The following is a 20,502-nucleotide window of genomic DNA, read 5'->3' as shown; positions in this document are numbered from 1 at the left end:
CAAAAACCAGCCAAGAGTGACAATGAGAGGCAACATACTCCTGCATCGGTGTCAGATTTGGATGAATTCAGACTTTCTTGAGAAGGTGAAGGGGATACGCGTCCTAAAAAGAACAAAGAGAAATGCTGAAAAAGACACACACGTGGGAACCACTGTGAAGCCAGTATAGTCACCCCTCGTTTACCCAGCATTGTCAGGGAATGAGATAGATCCTCTGATTGAATGAGGGAATCTTTACAACTGATTTAACCTTTTACACACCAAATTTTGCCTTAACCACCTAGAATGAAAACCCAAACCTTATTCCCTGCCACAGTAAACAAAGGCTAGTAAATCCTCATTATTCACAGTGTATACAATCCTGAGGGATAAATACTGGTATGCTAAAAAAAAAAATTTAGACTGGGGCTGGACACTAAGAGACCAGGCTTCTATTCCCCGGTCTACTGCTAACTAGCTGTGTGACCTTGAACAGTACATTACTAACCCTGTCCAGGCCCCAATGTCACTCCTCTACAAAAGGAAGGTATTAGACTAGGCCACCTCTAAAGTCCCTTCCACATCTACCACTCAATGAGTCTAGAACCAACAGGGCCGAATGACCCACCCAGTGAATTGGGATATATGAACCTGGGGCCTAGGTACGGCTTTGTTGGGGTCACTAAAGGTGAATTCTCCTTCACGAGGTAGGACCACAAGATATGAAATGGCTGATAAGGGCAAGGAACAGCAAGGACTTGTTGCACTCTCAATCTAATCTGACCATTTCTTGACAATTCAGGTGATTACTACAAACATCAGCTATTACACTGGATTGTGCTTACTTTAGGGTTTGAGTAGCTAGACTGTTGGACTCTGAGAGTCGCTAAGTCTGCTGTTTCCTCCAGGGCAGCCTGCTCTCTTCTCCACTGTCACTGGGCCTTGCCTTCCTGCCTCTTCCTCTTTTGCACCCTCAGGTGTTTGGCCCCTGGCTCTCTCATTTAACCCAAGAGCAAAAGGTTGCCAAAGGAAGGCCCATCACCTTGGATACAACATCTGGGCAAGTCCTTTTTAGTCTGTTGACTGAACGCTATTCTGTTGGGTTCCCAAGGGCTCGTTTTCATTTCCTTCAAGCTAAATGTCTAGGGTGGAGGCTGTTCTGGCAAGGAGCAGCTGCTACAGTGAGGGGACTTTGGGGGAGAGACAAGGTAGCACGTTACTGCACTGAGAAATCCAGGCAAAATAAGGCCCCTGTTTAAAGAAAACACCAGCAGAAAGTGTCAAGATACCTTCTGTATTGTATTTCATTCGCATGTTGTTGAAATAATCAAAAGCATTTTTTAATGCCCATATCCTCACAACGTTGTCTTGTCCAGCTGAAGCAAGTAATCGTCCACAGTGTGAAAACTTCATGGTCCAAACCGCTCCCTAGCAAAACAAAGGAAGATGCAAATTTAACAGGGAAAAAGTTGACATAGCCACTACACTTTGGTCAAATATAAAGTTAGAAACTATATCCTTTGGGATGTGTGCTAAAATACAGTATACCATCACTACCATGAAAGGTGGCAAGTTTGCCCATTGTTGTGGCAATTCAAGGACATGTGGCAGTGATAGAAGGGAAGGTAGAGACAGTCAGGCTATACCAGCTGGCACCCAACACAACCTAAGACTAGAAGACCCAAGGCCTTGTGTCCAAGGTACCACAAGCCCAGCTGAGCTTCCTAAGTGGTTTGAAAACACAAATGATTAATGATCCTAGTCTCAAAGGGGATGGGGGGGGTGGTCCTAGCACTCCTGGGGGGGGAGGGGTCAGAGAACTAGATTTCCCATTTGAGGAGCAGCACCCCTACACTCTGGGGCTGATTATGGATAAGGGGGCAGGATGGGGATTGTCCTAGTCACTTCTCCAGAAGCAGGGTTTAATACCATGCGTCCTACTATCCCTAGGAATTGGCATGAGGCAAATGAGCCCACATGCTTCAAATGGACAATCTTCAATTAGGTTCAGGGTAAATAATGTTATGGCAAAGAGCACTACAACCAAAGTCTCTTCCTAGTTTTTTAGGCAGGCAAAATCTCTTGGCAAGAGTCGCCAAACTGTAGAAAACATCATTCAAAGCATTACTGCTAGCTTTATGGGGAAGCACTGATCACCAGTCAGATAGCCAAGCAGCCTCTCCATCTGTCGTGTAGCATGAGATGCTGTTGGAGGTGACAGGGGACCAGCCTCAAGATACTTTTGCCCATAACATATAGGTGTTGCTATACAGTGACCTTTCGTAAAGTCTCCATCAGAGTTGAATTCTGTCTTAACAGCTGAAAGTAGCTGGGTTTGATGGCAGCTGTGCCCTGGACACTGAAAAGGTGTTTCAGGATCCTGAAATGGCCATCGGTACTAAAAAGTTCTGCACTGTCCTTGGGTGAGGAAACAGATCCTGCTTGCAGTAAACAATGTTTTCTTAAAATGACTCAAACCCGTAGTTTGCTCAATACTTTGCTTACTTAATAAAGAAATTTATTCAAAGATTTAATTATTATACAGGAAGAAAGTTTCAGAAATTCAGTGTCACAACTAATAAACCCCTCTTTTCTTGAGCCTGGTTCAAGAAATCCATGTTCCTATGGAAGAAGGCAAGTTTTTTTTTAATCCACCTCTTTTTCACTGAAATGAAATTAATCTTAAGAAATCACTTGAAAAAAAAAAAGTCACTTGACATCTTGATAAAGATCTTGCCAAGTGAGGGCACTAAGAGGCATCTAAAGCATGGCAGCTGAGTTAAAAAGATTGGGGGAAGGCCTGGCTAGATAGCAGTTTGTCTGAAAAAGAGCTGGAGTTTTCAGAGGACAACAACAGTTCATTAGGAGCTGGCAGTGGGATGGAGCAGCCGCTGCACAAAGGCTAAGGTAGCGAGTGATCTTGGGCTATGTCATGAGTGGCAGATCTCCTGGGATGAAGGAGGTGATGGTCCTCTGACCTCAGCCCTGCTCAGACCACATCTGAAGCACTGGGTTCAGTTACAGGGGCATCAGTTCAGGCTGGACAGTGCTTAGCTGGGGGAGGGCAACCTGGATGGGGATGGGCCTGGAGTCCTGTGCTACATAAGAATCAGATGAAGGAACTGAGCACAGTTAGCCTGAAGCAGAGAAAACTCCAGGGGAACATGACAGCCATCTTCATGTATCTGATGGAAGTGGGATCACACTTGTTACATCTGGCCCCAGAGGGCAGGACCAGGCAGAAACTCTGAAGAGGCCAACATACCTGGATATCAGGAATCGCGTCTTACCAGTTAGAACTGCCCCGAAGTCGACTCGGCTGCCTTGGGAGATGGGCTCTCCCTCGTTAGAGGGCTTTAAGCAGAGGCTAGATGAGGACCTGGCAGATATGTTGTTGTTTTTGTTGTTGGGAAGCTTAGTGATGCCAGAGTGGATCATCACTGGACCTGGAGTAAAGACTCATCTTTCTGAGCTCAAATCTAGCTTCAGACACTTCCTAGCCATGTGACCCTGGGCAAGTCACTTAATCTCGTTTACCTCAGTTTCCTCATCTACAAAATGATTTGGAGAAGGAAATGGCAAACCAGTCCAGATCCTTGCCAAGAAAACCCCAAATGGGGTCACCAAGAGTCAGACACGACTGAAATGACACAACAACAAAACTGACCTTGAGATCCCTTCCAAGTCTAAAATTTTGTGAGCTTACCATGTGTTCACCACTAAGATCTTGAACCACTTTGATCTGTTCGAAGTCATAAGGTCCTTTGAATCCATGGGCCGCTTTGAATTTCACTGGTCTTGTGTATGGCATTCCTTCATCATCACTTGACGAAGGATCATCTTGATCAGTATGGAACACTGAAGAGGAAAGAGAAAGAGAAATGACCGCTAGTCATGATCTCAAAGCAATCACCTCCCACCGTCTAGATCTACTGCTTAGGACGACACTTCAGTGAACTTAGCTCCACGGTGCAGAGTGCTGGGCTTGGAGCCAAGAAGACTTGAGTTCAAATCTGGCCTTGGATGCTTACTAACTGTGTGACCCTGGGCAAGTTACTTAACCTCTGCACTTCAGTTTTCTACCATTTGTAAAACAGGGATAATAATAACACTTATCTCACAGGGTTTTTGGTGAGGATCACATGAGATAATATTTGTAAAAAGGACTTTGCCAACCCTCAAATCCTATACAAGACGTCCCAAAAGTCTTAGGGCAGGTTTAACCTTTAATAGCTTCAGAAGAGGAAGTGCTACAAGATTACGAAAAGCAATATTTGAAAAGTTAATTATTAAAATGTCTGAAATATTACTCAGTTTCTTATTCGAATCCAACCTATCGCCTTGTGCAATACGTTGCTCTAATTCATTTTCGAACTTTGCAAAATCTTTCATCAGCTGCTGCTGTTCAGGGACTGGAAGGACAGCATTTGCAAACTTCGCATCCAAAGAATGTGGCACTAATACCTACCGGACAGTTTTGATGTGACCCCTGCCTCCCCCACAAGAAAATGGGATGGAAATGGAGACCAACCAGGTGACTGAAGTGGCCAAACAGGAGGACTGCCTCGACTGAGCCACCAGTCTGAGAAAGGGTCACCCTGAAACTGTCATCTATGCAATGCATAATGACAGGCTGCTCCAGCTTGTTAAAATTAAAATAAAAAAATTGTTATTCACAGTTCATAAAACTAAATAAGCATAAACAACATTCAAATAATTAAACTTTCAAATGATGTTTGTGTTAAGTTTGTAGGATTCATATGTCTGAAGTTACTAAAGCATAAAACTGCACTAAGACTTTTGGGACAACCTGTGTAAATGCTAGCTATTACTATTATTAATAACAATAAATTTGAACTTTAAACTTCACAGAAAGATACTAAAGTAAAAATAATTTCTATTACTTTAAAATGCATAATGCCTAGAATTTGTGCAGATCTCATAATTCTACTTCTTAATGGGAATATTAAAAAGTTGGCCTTGACCTAGGTTCAGGTCCTGCCTTGGACACACACTGTGTGACCCTGGGCAAGTCCCTTACTTCCCCCTTCCCCTCTCAGTACCCTAGGCAACTCTCTAAGCAGATAGGATACATTGGTTAAGGGAGCTTCCTTATCCAGGGATCCTTACGCTAATGAAATTCTAAGTCTGATCCAAAATCCTGATGGGAATGACAATTTGTAGCTGCCATCACATAGGTGGCGTGGCACAGCACACGACAGAGGAAGACCAGGATTCCAGTTGGCCTCTGCCACTTTCAGGCCCAGTCAGGTCATTTTTCTGGATCCCAAGGCAATCACTAACACTTCAGACAGAGCAGAGCTGCTGTTCGTGGGGAGCTCACAAGCACCCCAACAAAGTACCCAAGGCACATTAATGCCATCTTCGTCTTCACACACAGAACTCGGAACTGAACCCACATTTTCCAACTCCAAATGCAGGCTCTTTTGGCCATGTCATGGTTACCCCAGATATTTTAAGACAAAATATTCACGAAACAACAAAGTCAAATGATTTTTTTTTTTGCAAGTGGAGACCATTAAACACTTACTAATGAACCACGTATGTTGCTCAGACATCATGTCTTCAGCCATAAAGTAGTTTATACACAAAGGAGATAAAATGTATATAGCCACAAAGGTATCTAAACCTCCCCCTCATTAAGTGCTTTGGGGATGGGATTATATTATGCAATTTCTTTAAGTAATGGAATTCTTAAAAGAGTGACCAAAAAAGCCTGATTCTTTCTCTCAGAATTCATGTGGGAAGAAATCAAACGATATGCTAAGATGGTAAATTTGGAGGAAGTGAGTGGAATCCTCAGTCTAACTAACCTCTAAAACATTCTTTCGCTCACCTTCGTCTCGAACGCTTTTAACTTTATTTACAGCACGCTCGCCATATTCTTCAGCAAGGTGTTTGGCTCTTTTCACTGATTTTCCTAAGAACTTTTTGAGCTGAGTCCTAAAAAGCAAAAATGATGCCTTATTAATTCATTGGGTCTCCAGAGTACAGCAGCTCATGCTTGCATCTCTATCCATGCCCTCTAACCACTTAAAATGCTGAGGTATAACTTAACATAAATGAGTAACAACCACATCCCAGCAGCCCATGCCGTCGGGACTAGGTGCATTCACCCTGGATTATAAGGTCAACCTAGAACATCTCTATTCATTTGTCGAAAGTCTGCTCTATGGAAGTGTGTCAATACTACACTGTGACACGGAAAAGGAGGCGATGGCTTTTCTTCCACACAAAATGGGGAAGATCTCTTTTCCTATCTGGGTTCCTATAGTTCAATACTGAGCTGGGTTGAGTTAGCTCACTTTGCTCACTGCAATTCCACTTCTCCCCCCCGGCCCCACCTTCTCCCTCTTTCACATTTCTCACACTCTATTTCATACTGCTACAACTGTGTTCAAAGTTCTCCTTAGACTGTCAAAGCTCCCTGAGGGCACACAGTAGGTGCACAGGAAATATTGGCTGAATTACTTGTTGAATTTTCATGGTTGTAAATCTCATGCCCAATTGTCTATCGGGCTAATAAGAACAGATCAACATTCACAAAAGTGTTTGATTTGTTATACAAAAACCACGAGTCTATTATGCTTTAGCTCACATTGTTATCCAAACCTAGGGAAAACCCAAATGGCTGGCCTATGTGACTTGATTTCAAGGCACCATCATTTTACCCAGATACAATTACCTAAACCAGACATGTTGTCTGAGAAGTTTACCAGATTTGATAACATCAGCAACATCTATTGAAATGATGATAAACACAGTCTTTTAACTGTTTTCTTGCACACTTAGTTATACGCCATTGGTACCAATTTATAAAGTTATAATTATATAAATAACTATATAAATTATGTTATATATAACTTACATAAATTAAATAGATAATTGTATAAAATTTTAAATTTTTTCAAGTCAACTCTTGGTAGGATTATTTTAAAAACAATCTTGGCTCACTTTTTTTTTTTTTGAACATCCATTTAGATGTGATGGAAGACTAGCCAATAAGCCCAGCCCTTATGATCGCGCACAGAGTGCCCAGCTTCCATAATAATCCCCATGAGGACCAAGAAGCACATTTAGATATTCTGTATCTGATCCCAGTCTGTTAACCATGTGAACAGGCAGACTGTTGATTGGTGAGTACCAAGAACTGGGTTGCACTCAGAAGGCATGAGTCCACCAAAATCTGCCTTTTGGGCTCAATTTCTTCCTGCTTGACTGAATACCAGGGAGAGAAGAAACAATGCTACATGAGGAGAGGCCTTAGGCTCTCCCAAACCAACGCTGACGTGCAACCGGGGAACATGGGCCTCTCTGCTCATTGCCACTCTTGAGTTTATCTTTCGTGCTTCTTTCTAGACAAAGGAGATAGGAGGTCACAACCTTGTCAACTTTGAGAGACCATGTGAGCAAACCACTAGGAGGTCTGAGAGTGGGGACCATGCTGGGTTTTGTAGGCAGCCAGCCCAATACTGATGCCTCTCAAGGAATGCCTTCTCTGTCCCAGGCCAGCAGTATTGAGACATAGTTCCATCCAGCAGCTAGGCAGCATTTGGATGAAAGAATACATGAATAAAAGCATTTATAAAGTACTTCCTATGTGCAAACCACTGTGCTAAGCTCTGAGGATACCAACAGAAAACTCCAGTGGTCCTTGCCGTCATGGAGCTCCCATTCAAATGGGGAGACAGGGCCGCTGCAAGTCAGACAGGAAGGTACCATGGTCCTCAGATAGTAATGCCACTTCTTCAATGGCATTTCCACTAGTAATCATGTGACAGTGGCAAGGACTAAGAACTTCCGGATTTTCAGTAGCTCTGCTCATAGTACTTGCAGGAACAGTTGCCAGGCCACATGACCCCAAAGTTCATTTCTTAAGATGATGGCCGAGGGCACTGGGCTGGAAGAAGTGCTACTCCCAAGGCTCCTGGGTTGTCCCCTTCCGAGTCTGAGAGGAGATGGTGGTGCAGGGAGTGGTGGTTGGACTTGTCTGGGACATGCTGCTTCCTATCTCTCCCTCAAGGATCTTGGCTACTTCCCCTAGGTTGGCTTGCCTGCCCCAGAAAGAGGAGGTAGGTTGTAGTTTGGTAGTCTCCAGTATCACATCTCACTGTACCACCTTCTGAGAAGGGTCCAGGCAACTCTACTGCGCCACATGAAGACTACAGCCATCTCCTAGAAGATCAATAGTTCCTGACTAATGCACTGTTGGTGGAGTTGTGAACTGATCCAGCCATTCTGGAGAGCCATTTGGAACTATGCCCAAAGGGCTATAAAACTGTGCATACTCTTTGATCCAGCAATACCACTTCTAGGGCTTTACCCCAAAGAGATCACACAAATGGGAAAAGGACCCCCATGTACAAAAATATTTATAGCAGCTCTTTTTGTGGTGACCAAGAATTGGAAATGTAGGGGATGCCCATCCACTGGGGAATGGCTGAACAAGTTGTGGCATATAAATGTAATGGAATACTATTGTGCTGTAAGAAATGATGAGCAGGTGGACTTCAGAAAAACCTGGAAAGACTTATATGAACTGATGCTGAGTGAGGTGAGCAGAACCAGGAGAACGTTGTACACAGCAACAGCCACGCTGTGTGATGACTAACTTTGATAGACTTAGTTCTTCTCAGCAATGGAAGGATCTAAGACAACTCCAAAAGATTCATGATAGAAAATGCTATCCACATCCAGAGAAAGAACCATGGAGTCTGAATGCAGATGGAAGCACACCATTTGCTCTCCTTTTCTTCTGTTGTTTTGTTTTATTTCTTCTTTCTCGTGGTTCCTCCCATTGGTTCTAATTCTTCTATACATCATGACTAATGTGAAACTATGCTTGATATGAATGTATTGCCATCTTGGGGAGGGGGGAGTAAAGGGGGGAGGAGGAGAAAATTCACAACTCAAAATCTTAATGGAAGTGAATGTTGAAAACTAAAAATAAATTTAAAAAAAGATCAATGGTTCCTGAAGGGCTCTGATTGTCAGGAACATGGGGCTATTTCTGTGTTTACAGAACTCGCTCCTCTTAGGGAAGAACAGAGCTGGGAAGGCAGAACCCGATACTGACCCCCCTGCCCTGGATTATGAACTTGTGAGGCTAATGTCATATAGAAACTGAGTTAAGTCTGACTGCTCTACTCCTAAGGATGGAGATAGTCTAGGGGGTAACATATGCACAAGTGCTGGGGACAGAAAAGCTTATACTTTTATACTTGTTATATCTCCTAAGTAAATATTCTTTTGTAGACGTGAAGTGATATTAACTGGTCAAATAAAACTGGAATACTAATCACTGGTAACTAACAGCGGGGGGGGGGGATACACTGGAACGGGGGCTTGAGCCAATGGCTCTAGAGAAAAGAAAACCCATCCTCTTAAGGGCACCTCTGAAACTCTGAGGGGGAGATGTAGCCGGTTCAGTGAGGCCAGAGCAATCACTACACTGGTTACAAAGGTTGTTCTCCCATGAAAAATCAATGAGGGAAAGGGCTGCAGAGGGCATCATGACTCTGGGCCTTCTCCCATCCTCCACCCCCAGTCCCCGGGAAATAATAAGGGCTTAGAAAATGATGGTTCAAAGTGTGAATAAGAAGGAAGGGATGGGTACAAGAGAAATTTCAAAGGAAGGACTGATAGGATTTGGTGATTGGTTGGTTATAAGTGATGAGTAACAGGAAAAAACTCTAGGTAAATTCCAAGATTTTAAACTTGGAAACAGTTGTACACAGAAAAGCTGAGAGGGGATCAGGGTGGGGAAGGTGGGGTGGTGACAGTTTTTTAGGGTACGATGAGGTTGATGTCATGTCATGATATGCAAATGGATATATCTAGCAAGCAGTTGAAGATATGAGACTAAACCTGGGGTGAAGGTCGGATACAGAGATTGGGGATTTCTTAGCATAAGAACAGATGATTAAGAACCATCAGATAGAATCGGTTTGCCAAAAGAAAAGGTCTAAGTGCCAGTACATAGGTATGCCTGTCTTGGCCATGAGGGTGACTTGGAATTAGGGTTTAACCCTTTGTTATACATGGGAGGGTCTGATGTGACTCTTGTTCATTAGCCAGAGAAACTGGATCACCAGAGCTCTTTCTAGTACCTATGTTAGTTCTGAACCCATATCAGAGAGAAATAGAATAAGACAGAGAGGGTAGTGGAAATTAGCATCAATGACAGTGTCAACCAGATTCTGGGGAATATGAAGCATCGTTTGCCAACCAATGCAGCCTGTCCCTGAGGGACAAACAAGTTGAAACAAACACTGGAGACTGCAGTTACAAGATGGAAGCCAATGGCCTCTGGAAGCAAGGAGGTGTAAAGCCTAGAATACGAAGTGAAGATGAGCTAATGCCAGGAACTCTGGCTGCCCAACAAGGTCTCAAACACCACACTTGGCAGCTAGAAATCCTGGGACCATAGACAAAGGCCTTACTTCCCATTACTGGGGCTTTAGGCACTAGACCGAATACCAAGAGGGCCAGAGCACCAAATGTCAGGCTTGACATGGAGTCAAGTGCACGTGCCAAGTGAGGATTATCTTCTGAGTATGCATCATCCCCTCTCATTGTGGGCTAGGATGTAATTGCGGAGCTGACATCACTTGTAGCTCATTCTCATCTTGGGGGCCCTGGATTTCTGGGCTACCACATCTCCTCCTGACCCCACCGCCAAGTGTTTAGAGAATGAACATTGCACTTACATCATCTCCATCCGCACAGGATCCTAAGGAACCCAGAGGTTCAATCCAATCTAACAAGTATTTATTAAGTACTTACTATGGGGCACAAGGCACTGTGATGGGCACTGGGGATACAAAGACGACTCTACTGTGCGAGGTGAGGGGCACTGGCGATATAACATGCAAACTGAGAGGCACATACATAATTACGTGAGAAAGAGAGTATGGTGGATGCTAAAGAGGAAAGGCTCCTTATTGGGAGGGGCATGGGAGCGCAGAGTTTTGCTATCAAGCTTGTACCTTCTGTTCCCCCAATCCCAGTGACTCTGAGTCATCACCTTAAGGGACCAAAGACCCTGTCCCCTGCTACCTCTCCTGACTCTCTCATCCCCATTTAGTTCAATCACATTGTACCCTACCGCCTTTCCTTCTCTGCCCTTTCAAACAATGGCTCAATCATCAACAAGCTTCCTTGCATCTTTTGTCTCTTCTCCTCACACTCTTAATTCTCTTGTAGTCGAGGAAACTTGTATCTCTCTGAGACACCTCTGATGCCTCCCACTTGCAAGTAACCCTACACACTAGGCCAGGAGGTGGGCTCACAGTCCCCCCTTCAGCCCAGCCTCGGCCTTTGTCCGCTTCCCCTCATGCACTGTGGCCTCCTCAAGCCCCGTGGCCTAGAGCTTCACTGTGACTGATTCACCACATACAGAGGTGGCCACATGAAATCTCCTTGTCACCTCCAACTATGACACCTCAATGAGCTTCACCTCCGAAAGTCACCTCTCTGATCACTATCCTCTGGCCTTCCATTACTTCCTCATTCCTCTTCAAACTCTTTTTTTTTTTTTACCATCCCTGCAACTTCCAGTCCCTCCAGCCTGTCCTGTTCTTCCTATCTATCACCACTATTCTAGCCTTCTATTCTTTTCAAAGATAGATTCCTTTTCCCCTCTAATATAATGTCATGCCTGAACTGCTGATTCCTTTAAAATTATATATATTTTTCCTATTGGCAAAATTCCATCTTCTCTCTCCCCTCCCCATGCTGAGAACAAAGGAAAAATAAAACCTTTGTTACAAACATGTGTAGTAAAGCAAAACACATTTCTGCATTGGTCATGTCAAAAAAAAAAAAAACAAAATCCAAAACAAAACCAAAAAAGTCTGTTTCATTCTGCACTCTGAGTCATTCCCCTCTTTGGCAAGAGGTAGGTAGTGTATTCCATCATTAGTCCTCTGGAATCAAGGTTGGTCGCTACACCGCTCAGAGTGCCTAATTCTTTCAAATTACTATATTGTAATACTATATCTGTCATTACTATATTGTTGTCTTTGTATAAATTATTCTTCTAGCTCACTTCAATCTGCATCAGATCATTTAAATCTTCCCAGGTTTCTCTGAAACCATCCCCTGCATTATTTCTTAACTCCAATTCATTGATTCTCCACTGAAACTCCCAAACTAGTAGACAAAGTCACACGTCTGGGTTAACTGGGTCCAATACACATTCATGATACCAAACTGCCAAAAGGGACACTCCATGCTTACATGGCTCTGTCTCACATGCCTCAATTCCTGCCCAATCATGTCTGTCTTATCATTCTGGCCCCATCTGGCACTACTCACCTTTGTGAACTCAATGTTCACAAACTGTCCTCCTACCTGTTCCTCAAATAGACTATATCATCTCTTGTCTCCTTACATTTGCATAAGTTGTCCTCCACTTTAGGAATGCATTCTGCCCTTCTCATCTCTGCCTCTCAGAATTCATCTCCCTTCAAGGCTTGGGGCAAGTGCCTTATTCCATGAAATCTCCTCAATCAAGACTTCTGCTTGTCAGCACACCCTCCCCCCCAACCACCATTTTCTTGTATGAGACTTAATGGTGTTAATGATATTAATACTGCCCCCTCACACCACAGAGAATCTAAAGCTACTTGAGGGCAGGAAATTTTTTTATTTGTGTCTCTGTAGGTCCAGAATCTTGCAGAGGACAGACATTTAATAACGGGTGGTTGAATTGAATCGATCAAGCTTTCATGTCTCGGAAATCTACAAGCATTCGCCTCTAGATTCTGCTGAGATGGAAGACGGCTTCCTGCCTTCACAGCAGTTATACAATGGAGCAGATGGGCTCAGCACAAGCTCTCTCTTGGTTACAAATCAGGCACTCTTTTTAAGCTGCTAAGGAACCTTTCAGTGCATTGAAAGCTTAATGACTAAAGTCCACTAGTTTTTTCATGTTTGGAAAAAGCTCAGGAATATTCTACACATGAAGGGAATCTGGCTTCAACACAGACCAAGGGGAGAACTGCCTAGTTTCTGCCTTCCTCTCCCAAGAGCATGAGTCAGAAGAGAAGAGGAGGCATGTGGATGGCTTAGGAGCTGTACCACTGGAGGGAGTGCCCATGGTGGGATCACAGACCCACTCAAGTACACGACTCTATACAATTGGTGATAAACTTCTGGCACTCATCACTTCCAGAGGCAGGCCAAAGTTATAAGCTTAGAAAAAGCATTCATAAACCCCTCTTCCCCCATAGCAATATTCTTAATCATTACCCTGGCAAAAATTTCCTGAAGTCAAGAAAACTACTCAGCATGGCTCTGGCTGTATCCTTAAAATAAAAAGAAGGCCAGTCCTTGATGAACTAACTATTTCAAGACAATCCTCACTTTACATAGGTGGACCGTTCTAATAGACTGTTTCATCAGAACTCTATGTAAAGATGTGGCTCTGCTTTCCTCATAAGAGTACAGTGCCAGCATGCCATGCAGGGCAGTCTTGTGCCAGTGTCTCCCATATCTCAAACGATTCCAAGGTTCTTCAGAGACCTTGAGAGTCTCCTTGCATAACTTCTTCCTATTCTCCATGTAAGCGGTTGCCTTGTGAGTTCTCCATAAAATAGTCTTTTAGGCAAACATACATTTGGCATTTGAACAATATGGCCAACCCATTGGAGCTGCGCTCTCTGCAATCAAGTTTGAATGCTTGGCAGTTCAGATCGAGAAAGGACCTCAGAGTCCAGTACCTTACCTTGCAAGGTGATCTTCAGTGATTCCATTTCCTGGCATGCCGCTGGTAGACTATCCAGGTTTCACAGGCACACAACGGGGTCAGCACAATGGCTCTGTAGACCTTCAGTTTGGTAGGCAGTCTAATACTACTTTTCTTCTACGCTTTCCTCTGGAGCCTCCCAAACACTGAGCTAGCTCTGGCAATGTGTGTGTCAACCTCATCATCTATGTGGACTGCCAAGGTAAGTGAACTTACTGTTTTATTATTTTATTATTTAACTATTTTATTATTTAATAGTGAAGTAGTGTTATGGAGAAGGTAGTCCACTTGTACATTTTCATGAAAATCTTCCAGACAGGTAAGGTGACCTGGGCCATTATGGAAAAGAAGTAGAATCTTGAAAGAAATGCTATTTTCATTACTTCAGGAATGAAGCAGTGCATAAACCATTTTTCAAAGATGAAAAAGGTTCCCCAAGCCTTAGGGGTGGCGAAGTAACAATGGCCAGGTAGCGTTGCCTGGCGGATTCCTTTCAATGCTCTGGGATTTTCTGCTTGGTACACAAGAACAGGTTGTAATGTGCAGGTGCAGATACATTCTCTCTAAGTAGAAGACTAACTTTATTTTTAGAAGCTTTATGCCCCTGCATAGTTTCTCTCCCCCACCTAGTTAGAGGCTCAAGATGGCATTCTCCTATAAAACAGGCCAGTTTTGTCTACTTTTAAGATTTGCTGCAGCAAGTAGGGACCTTCATCTATTATTTTTTGCAGGAACTCTGGGAACTTCTTTGCTGTGTCAATAGCTCCGCTAGCAGCCTCTCCTGACACGTGCACATCATGAAATCCTGTGCAATTTTTAAATTGTGCAAAGCAACCAGTGCTTGCCGTAAATACCTATGTTCCTTTTTCAAAGGGGCTTCGAGCCTTGGCTTGAATTGTCATCAAGCTTAAAGGAATCCTCTTCTGAGCCTGGGCTTCTATCCACATAGTCAATCGTTTCTCCCTCACTAGAAATAGCACCTTCTCTTTGTTTCAACAGGTAAGTGGCCTGCATGCAAGCACTGCCTTCTGTGCATGCCTTCACTATGGTGTTCACATGCTACTAATCATAGTTTTTGGTCTCCTTCATATTTCTCATTTTTTTCATTTTTATTTCCAAGTCTATTGGCTTACATTGACCAGACGGTTCACTTTTCCCCTCAAGAGCACTTTGCCACCCACCATGGTGAAAACGTAAGGATCACTACTGAACAGAGGAGAGAGGTACAGAATCATTCACTGTCTGCACGTGGGAAGTGACCTCGTGATGCTTCTCACCTTCCCACCACCATTTATGTTGTCTGGCATTGGCTTTGAGTAAGACATTTTCATAATTTTTTTGGAATGGGGATTTCTTTCAGAATTCTTTATGTAAAGTCAAATTTGTGTAATGCAAATTTATGTAAAGTAAGAACTGTCTGTATTAAGGGATGAAAGAAATATATGATTGACTTTTAAGGCTGATTCCTTGACAGTTCCACCAAACATGCTTGGTGCTACTGGCAGCTCGGTGGTGCTGCCTGGAGTCAAGAAGAACCGAGTTTAAATATGACCTCAGACACTTACTAACAGTTACGTGACCCTGCACAAGTCACTTAACCTATGTCTCCTCATCTGCAAATTGAGGATAATAATAGCACCCACCTCCCAGAGAAGTCATGAAGACCAAATTAGATAATATTTGTAAAGCACTTAGCACAGTGCCTGGCAACACAGTGTTATATAAATGTTACTAATATAACTGCTATTATACCACTATTATTGTTATTGTTATTGTTACTGTCAAGGAAAGAAAACTGGGGAAAATGCAGATGTCACAGAGTACAGCGATTCATATTTTTTTTTATCACTTCCCAGACCAAACTTACGTCTTCTGTTTTAGCCTTCCGCCGTCGGTATCTGTTTGCTGGGACTGGATCTTCTCTTCGTCATCTGACTGTGCTGCATCATTACTGGAGAAAAAGAAGAGAAATAAATGATGCCGTTTTTAAAAATGTGTAACCACCATCTTTTTCATTTGACCTTTACCCTCCTCTAGAACGAGTCCTCAGCTGCCAACTGTCATGTAGGTTTTCCCATTATTAAGGGGACCAGGAGGCTAAAAGAGGTCAGAAAATCTGGAGGCCTGTTGTCTAATCCAGGGTCCAGTGTAATAATAATTACAATAATGACCTTCCTGGAGCACCTTAAGCTTTGCAAAGCACTTTATCAACACAATCTCATCTGAGCTTCACAACAGCCCTGTCAGATGGGAGCTCTCATCCTCCTCATTTTACAAATGAGGACAAATCAGACTGAGTGAAGCTGCGATTTGCCTGGAGTCCCAAAGCTAGTGAGTGGCAGAGGAGGACGAGATTCCTCCCAGCACACGGGCTGTCTAGTGGACATCCCTCTTCACCACATGACCAGACATTTCCCTGATAATATACAGACTCTCCCACGCCCCATCCTTGTGATGTAAATTGTTTCTGAGACAGCTATATTTTTCTCCAAGTCAATTAGCTCCCCTAAGGTCATTTCTTTGGCCTAAAGAGATGACAAATTAACCAAGATCACTGGATCCTAAAGTCAAATTTCCAAGAGGAATGCACTAAGTCCACTGGAACTGTGATTCTCCCTCTAGTCTAATAGATCAATGACATTTCATTAGGTGGCTCAGTGCTTCTTTTCCAGTTTTAGAAATTAGACCTAAACCAAAGATGACTCTTAGGTCCTTTTCCATTCGAAATCCTAGGAACTATGAACTTCATGCACTGATTCAAGTATAGGCTATTCTCCTAAAAGGCCATCTCTTTACAAGGAAATACATACATACATACATACATACATACATATGTTTATACTTTAAGATAATTGCAGTTATATTAAAATAAACGTTTACTGTAAATTGCTTTCAATTCAAATCAAGACATTTTATATATTTTCATTAAAAAAAAGATTTTGACAAAACAAATAGATGGACTACATTTTAATTCCAGATATATAAACTATGCAGAATAAAATTAAAAACTAAAGAAACTGAAAGCATATAAAAACATTTTCTATGTATTGATTGGTTTCGCTAAAAACTTTTCTTTTTTCTTTAAAAAAATTCTTTATTATAGGGAATGGCTTAGGGGATGCTGTTCAATTGGGGAATGGCTGAACAAGCTGTGGTATTTGATGGTGATGGAATGCTATTGTGTTATAAGAAATGACAAGCAGAATGCTTTCAGAAAAACCTAGGAAGATTTATATAAACTGATGCAGAGTGAAGTGAGCAGAACCAGAACACTGTACACAGTAACAGTAATATTGTATGGTGGTCAACTGCGAATGTCTCAGCTATTCTCAGCAATACAATGACCCAACACAGCTCCAAAGGACTCATGATGGAAAATGCTATCCGCTTCCAGAGAAAGAACTATGGAGTCTGAATACAAACTGAAGCATACTTTTTTACTTTCCTTATTTTTCTTGTTCGTGTGTGTGTATGTGTGTGTGTTTTCTTCTGCAACAGTGCTGATATGGAAATATGTTTTGCATGACTTCACATTTACAAGAAACATCACATTGCTTGCCTTTTCAATGGGTGGGGAGAGAATTTGGAACTCAGAATTTTTAAAAATCAAACTTGAATTTTTTCACATGTAATTGAGAAATACTTAATGAAATAAACAAAAAGTAGATTTTTTAAAAAAGGGATGGTTCTCTGCGTGTGGGAGGGGCAAGAGGAGGGATACAGGGGGAATTTTAGGTGGTACAAAAACAAGAGATGGAAATAAAAATTTATTTGAAAAAATTAACAAAATAAAGTATATGAAAATCCAGCAGTATACCCCAACCATCCATGCACAGGCATCCATCCATCTCCTATCTTGACCTGCACCTTGCCCATCATTAGTGCTTAATGCTTAATAAAGGTGTGTGGGGTCAACTTGATTGTCCTGAATTCTCTTTGTTTAAATGCATTCTTCAGCCTGAGGCTAACTTTGTGGACAGCTTCCAGTTGATAATACATATTTTTTTAAAAATATTCTTTTAGGAAACTCAGGGTGACAGTCTTAATAAGTCATTCTGAGAATTTCTTTGGCATGAATAATGCTATTTTGTTACTACCCTGTTAAATTTAATAAAAACTCTCTAAAAAATAAATTATGTAATGGAGAGTCACAGTTTCCAATATGATCCTTTTTTGGTTCTTCTTTACAAACTGGAAAGTTTGTTGTGTTTGTTGGTTTAATTCAGAATAAAAAAGAAAAAAAATTAAAAGTATTAAAAAAAGGAAATCTTTCTCATACAAATGACAAAGAATTGCAGTAAGCCATACCTCACATATTCCTTAGTCCTTCTCATAATGTGTAGGGTGAGCGGATTAATCCCTGTAGGCAATTTCTCTTCTGCAAGGCTCAAAGGTATTTCTTCTCCTGTGTCAAGGTTCTTAATCATTACACTGGCCAAAATTTCCTGAAATCAAGAAGAACATTTAGTGCCAGACCACCAATAATTTCCATATTTCTACTTGAATCTTTCAGGAGAATTCTTTTAGAAAGGACAGCCAGAGACATGCAATGCTGCATACTTAAAATAGAAGAAACATCGGATATACTGCTTGAAAAACACTCAAAGTAGGGAGTAGAAGCAAGTAACACTGGCCAATGTTCACAGTATAATAATAAAGCTACCAAGGATGAAACCAGTCCCACAATATGCTGGAATAAATAATGTCACAGAAATAGTGCCTCATTATAAAAGTACTAAAAAGAACAAGTCACCCAGGCCATGGAGAGATTCAAAGATAGATAGCCTTTCTTCCTATATCCTATGTATAGCAAAAATCTTGACATCTCACTTCTTTTTGCAATGACGCAGTTTAGTTTCTGGATTACTGCTCCTCTGCTCCTCCACAGTCACCCTGTCCTCTCTCCTCTTCTCCATTTCCCTGACTCTCTGTTCTAGACTATTCTCACCATGGCTACAGTCCAACCACAGGGTCCCTATTCTGGTCCTGATTACTCTTCTCCAATTTCTCAGATCAGTTCATTCCTTTCTATTTTGGATGAAAGCACTCAAAAACAAAGTGTGTACACGCTGCGTGCTATGCGGTATGAACAAAAATATATGCCTGTAGTATTGGGTACTTAACTTTAGAACTAAGTTGACCTTCTGACATTCCTATAAACCATGGTTCTTATTTTTTATTACATAATCAACACCATTATATGATACTGACTTTTTAAAAGAATATATCTTCACCATCTTTTTTTTTTAACTTACTATGCGCCAGACACTGTGCTGAGTGCTTTACAAATATTATCTCACTTGATCTTCATAACTACCCTAGGAGGTGCTATTTATTACCCTCAATTTACAGATGAGGAAACTAAGGGAAAGAGAAGTTAAGTCACTTGCCTAGGACCATACAGCTATTAAGTCAAGGTTACATTTTCCCCTTATGTCAAATAATGAAAGGAAAGTTACAAGAGATGCCCCTTTAAAATAACATTGAAGGGACACTCCAATGTCCTTCATTTGTTTTGCATTATGATGCTTTTAACCATTAAAAAAAAAGCCATTTCAACTGTTACCTCATCAGTAAGTTCTCTTCCAGAATTGGACCTTGGTCTTTGAGGACCCATCATCTCCCCTGCTACTGTCGGCCCATCAGATGCTTTTCCATTTTCCTGAAATTATAAGTTTATAAAAAGCAAACCCAACAGACAATTTCAGAGAACTTTCAATTAGCCATTACCACACACAGCTGTGAAGAACTTCAATATTTCTGATGATGGAGTCTATTAAGATGGAAAACGGAAAACATCCATTTTAGAGACTTAATATTCCTAGCATGCTGAAGACTGTCCTTTCTGACCCCTCCATTACCCACAAAGTGAGCTGTCTCTTTAACCTTGACAATAAAGAAATGTGCTTTAGCACTCTACATGGGGTAGGGTAACAGAGAGAAAGAGGATGGCTGCTGAGCAGGCCTAGAAGGACTGACAGCTCCAGGGGAGCCAGACCAGGCAAGCATTCCTGTATTCTGTCACCCTTTAAGCTCTGCCACCTGTCGGGTTTTATGCACGTTCACATTTGGCACACCCTGAGCACGGCCCCACTAGCTAATAGGCAGGTTTTCATGTTTTAAAATATATTGCAAAAATAACCCCCATTTGGGCAGAACTGGGTCAGGAATGTGAGGTATTTTCAGTCTTCTTTTCATCATCCCTACAGTGACGCTAAGGCAACCAGCTGGGTGGGGGTGGTATGAAGAAAGCACGAGGTGAAATATAATAAGAGGAACCATTCTCCAATAGATGAGGGTACTAAGGATGAGAATAGGCAGTTCTCAAGAGAAAGCCAAGCTACCAACAAACATAAGCAAAAAAAAAAAATGTCCCCAATCAATAATTAGAAAAATGCTAATTAAAATAAATCTTGATTTTCATCTCATATCCATCAGATAAGTGGCAAATATGGTATCAGATGAAAATGATAAATGTCGGCTGTGGGATGCACCAGTGATGGAAATATAAATTAATGAGTTTAGCCTTTCTGGAAAAGAATTTGGATTTACACAAGGAAGTCACTAAATCATATTCTAGCAATTCCAGTACTAGGCATATACCGGAAGTGGATCAAAGACAGGAGGAAAAGCCCTTTCTACACCAAAATTTTTATAACAAGGAACTTCCTTTCCAGTTCACCACACTCACAGGTTGAGACAAAACCCAACAAATACGACAGGTTCAGGGAAACTTGGAAAGAACTATCAAT

General features: G+C 41.9%; 1 protein-coding gene across 3 annotated transcripts in view; it reads right to left on the bottom strand.

Annotated features, from left to right (window-relative positions):
• WDR44 (WD repeat domain 44) overlaps positions 1-20,502 on the bottom strand; it is an 83,666-nt gene that overhangs the window by 22,688 nt on the left and 40,476 nt on the right. For all 3 annotated transcript variants that reach the window (XM_027837317.1, XM_027837328.1, XM_027837337.1), the window contains 7 exons: positions 19,317-19,412; positions 18,059-18,195; positions 15,618-15,701; positions 5,837-5,943; positions 3,686-3,837; positions 1,269-1,407; positions 39-103 (listed from right to left, as the gene is read on the bottom strand). In XM_027837317.1, the coding sequence (XP_027693118.1) occupies positions 39-103; positions 1,269-1,407; positions 3,686-3,837; positions 5,837-5,943; positions 15,618-15,701; positions 18,059-18,195; positions 19,317-19,412 (780 nt within the window). The remainder of the gene's footprint in view (positions 1-38; positions 104-1,268; positions 1,408-3,685; positions 3,838-5,836; positions 5,944-15,617; positions 15,702-18,058; positions 18,196-19,316; positions 19,413-20,502) is intronic.

The sequence above is a fragment of the Vombatus ursinus genome, unplaced genomic scaffold (assembly GCF_900497805.2).
Source record: "Vombatus ursinus unplaced genomic scaffold, bare-nosed wombat genome assembly UNPS02004533.1, whole genome shotgun sequence".
In the NCBI taxonomy this organism is placed as follows: Eukaryota; Metazoa; Chordata; class Mammalia; order Diprotodontia; family Vombatidae; genus Vombatus; species Vombatus ursinus.
The sequence above is the reverse complement of the archived record's forward strand: the minus strand, read 5'-3'. Positions and strand labels throughout refer to the sequence as shown.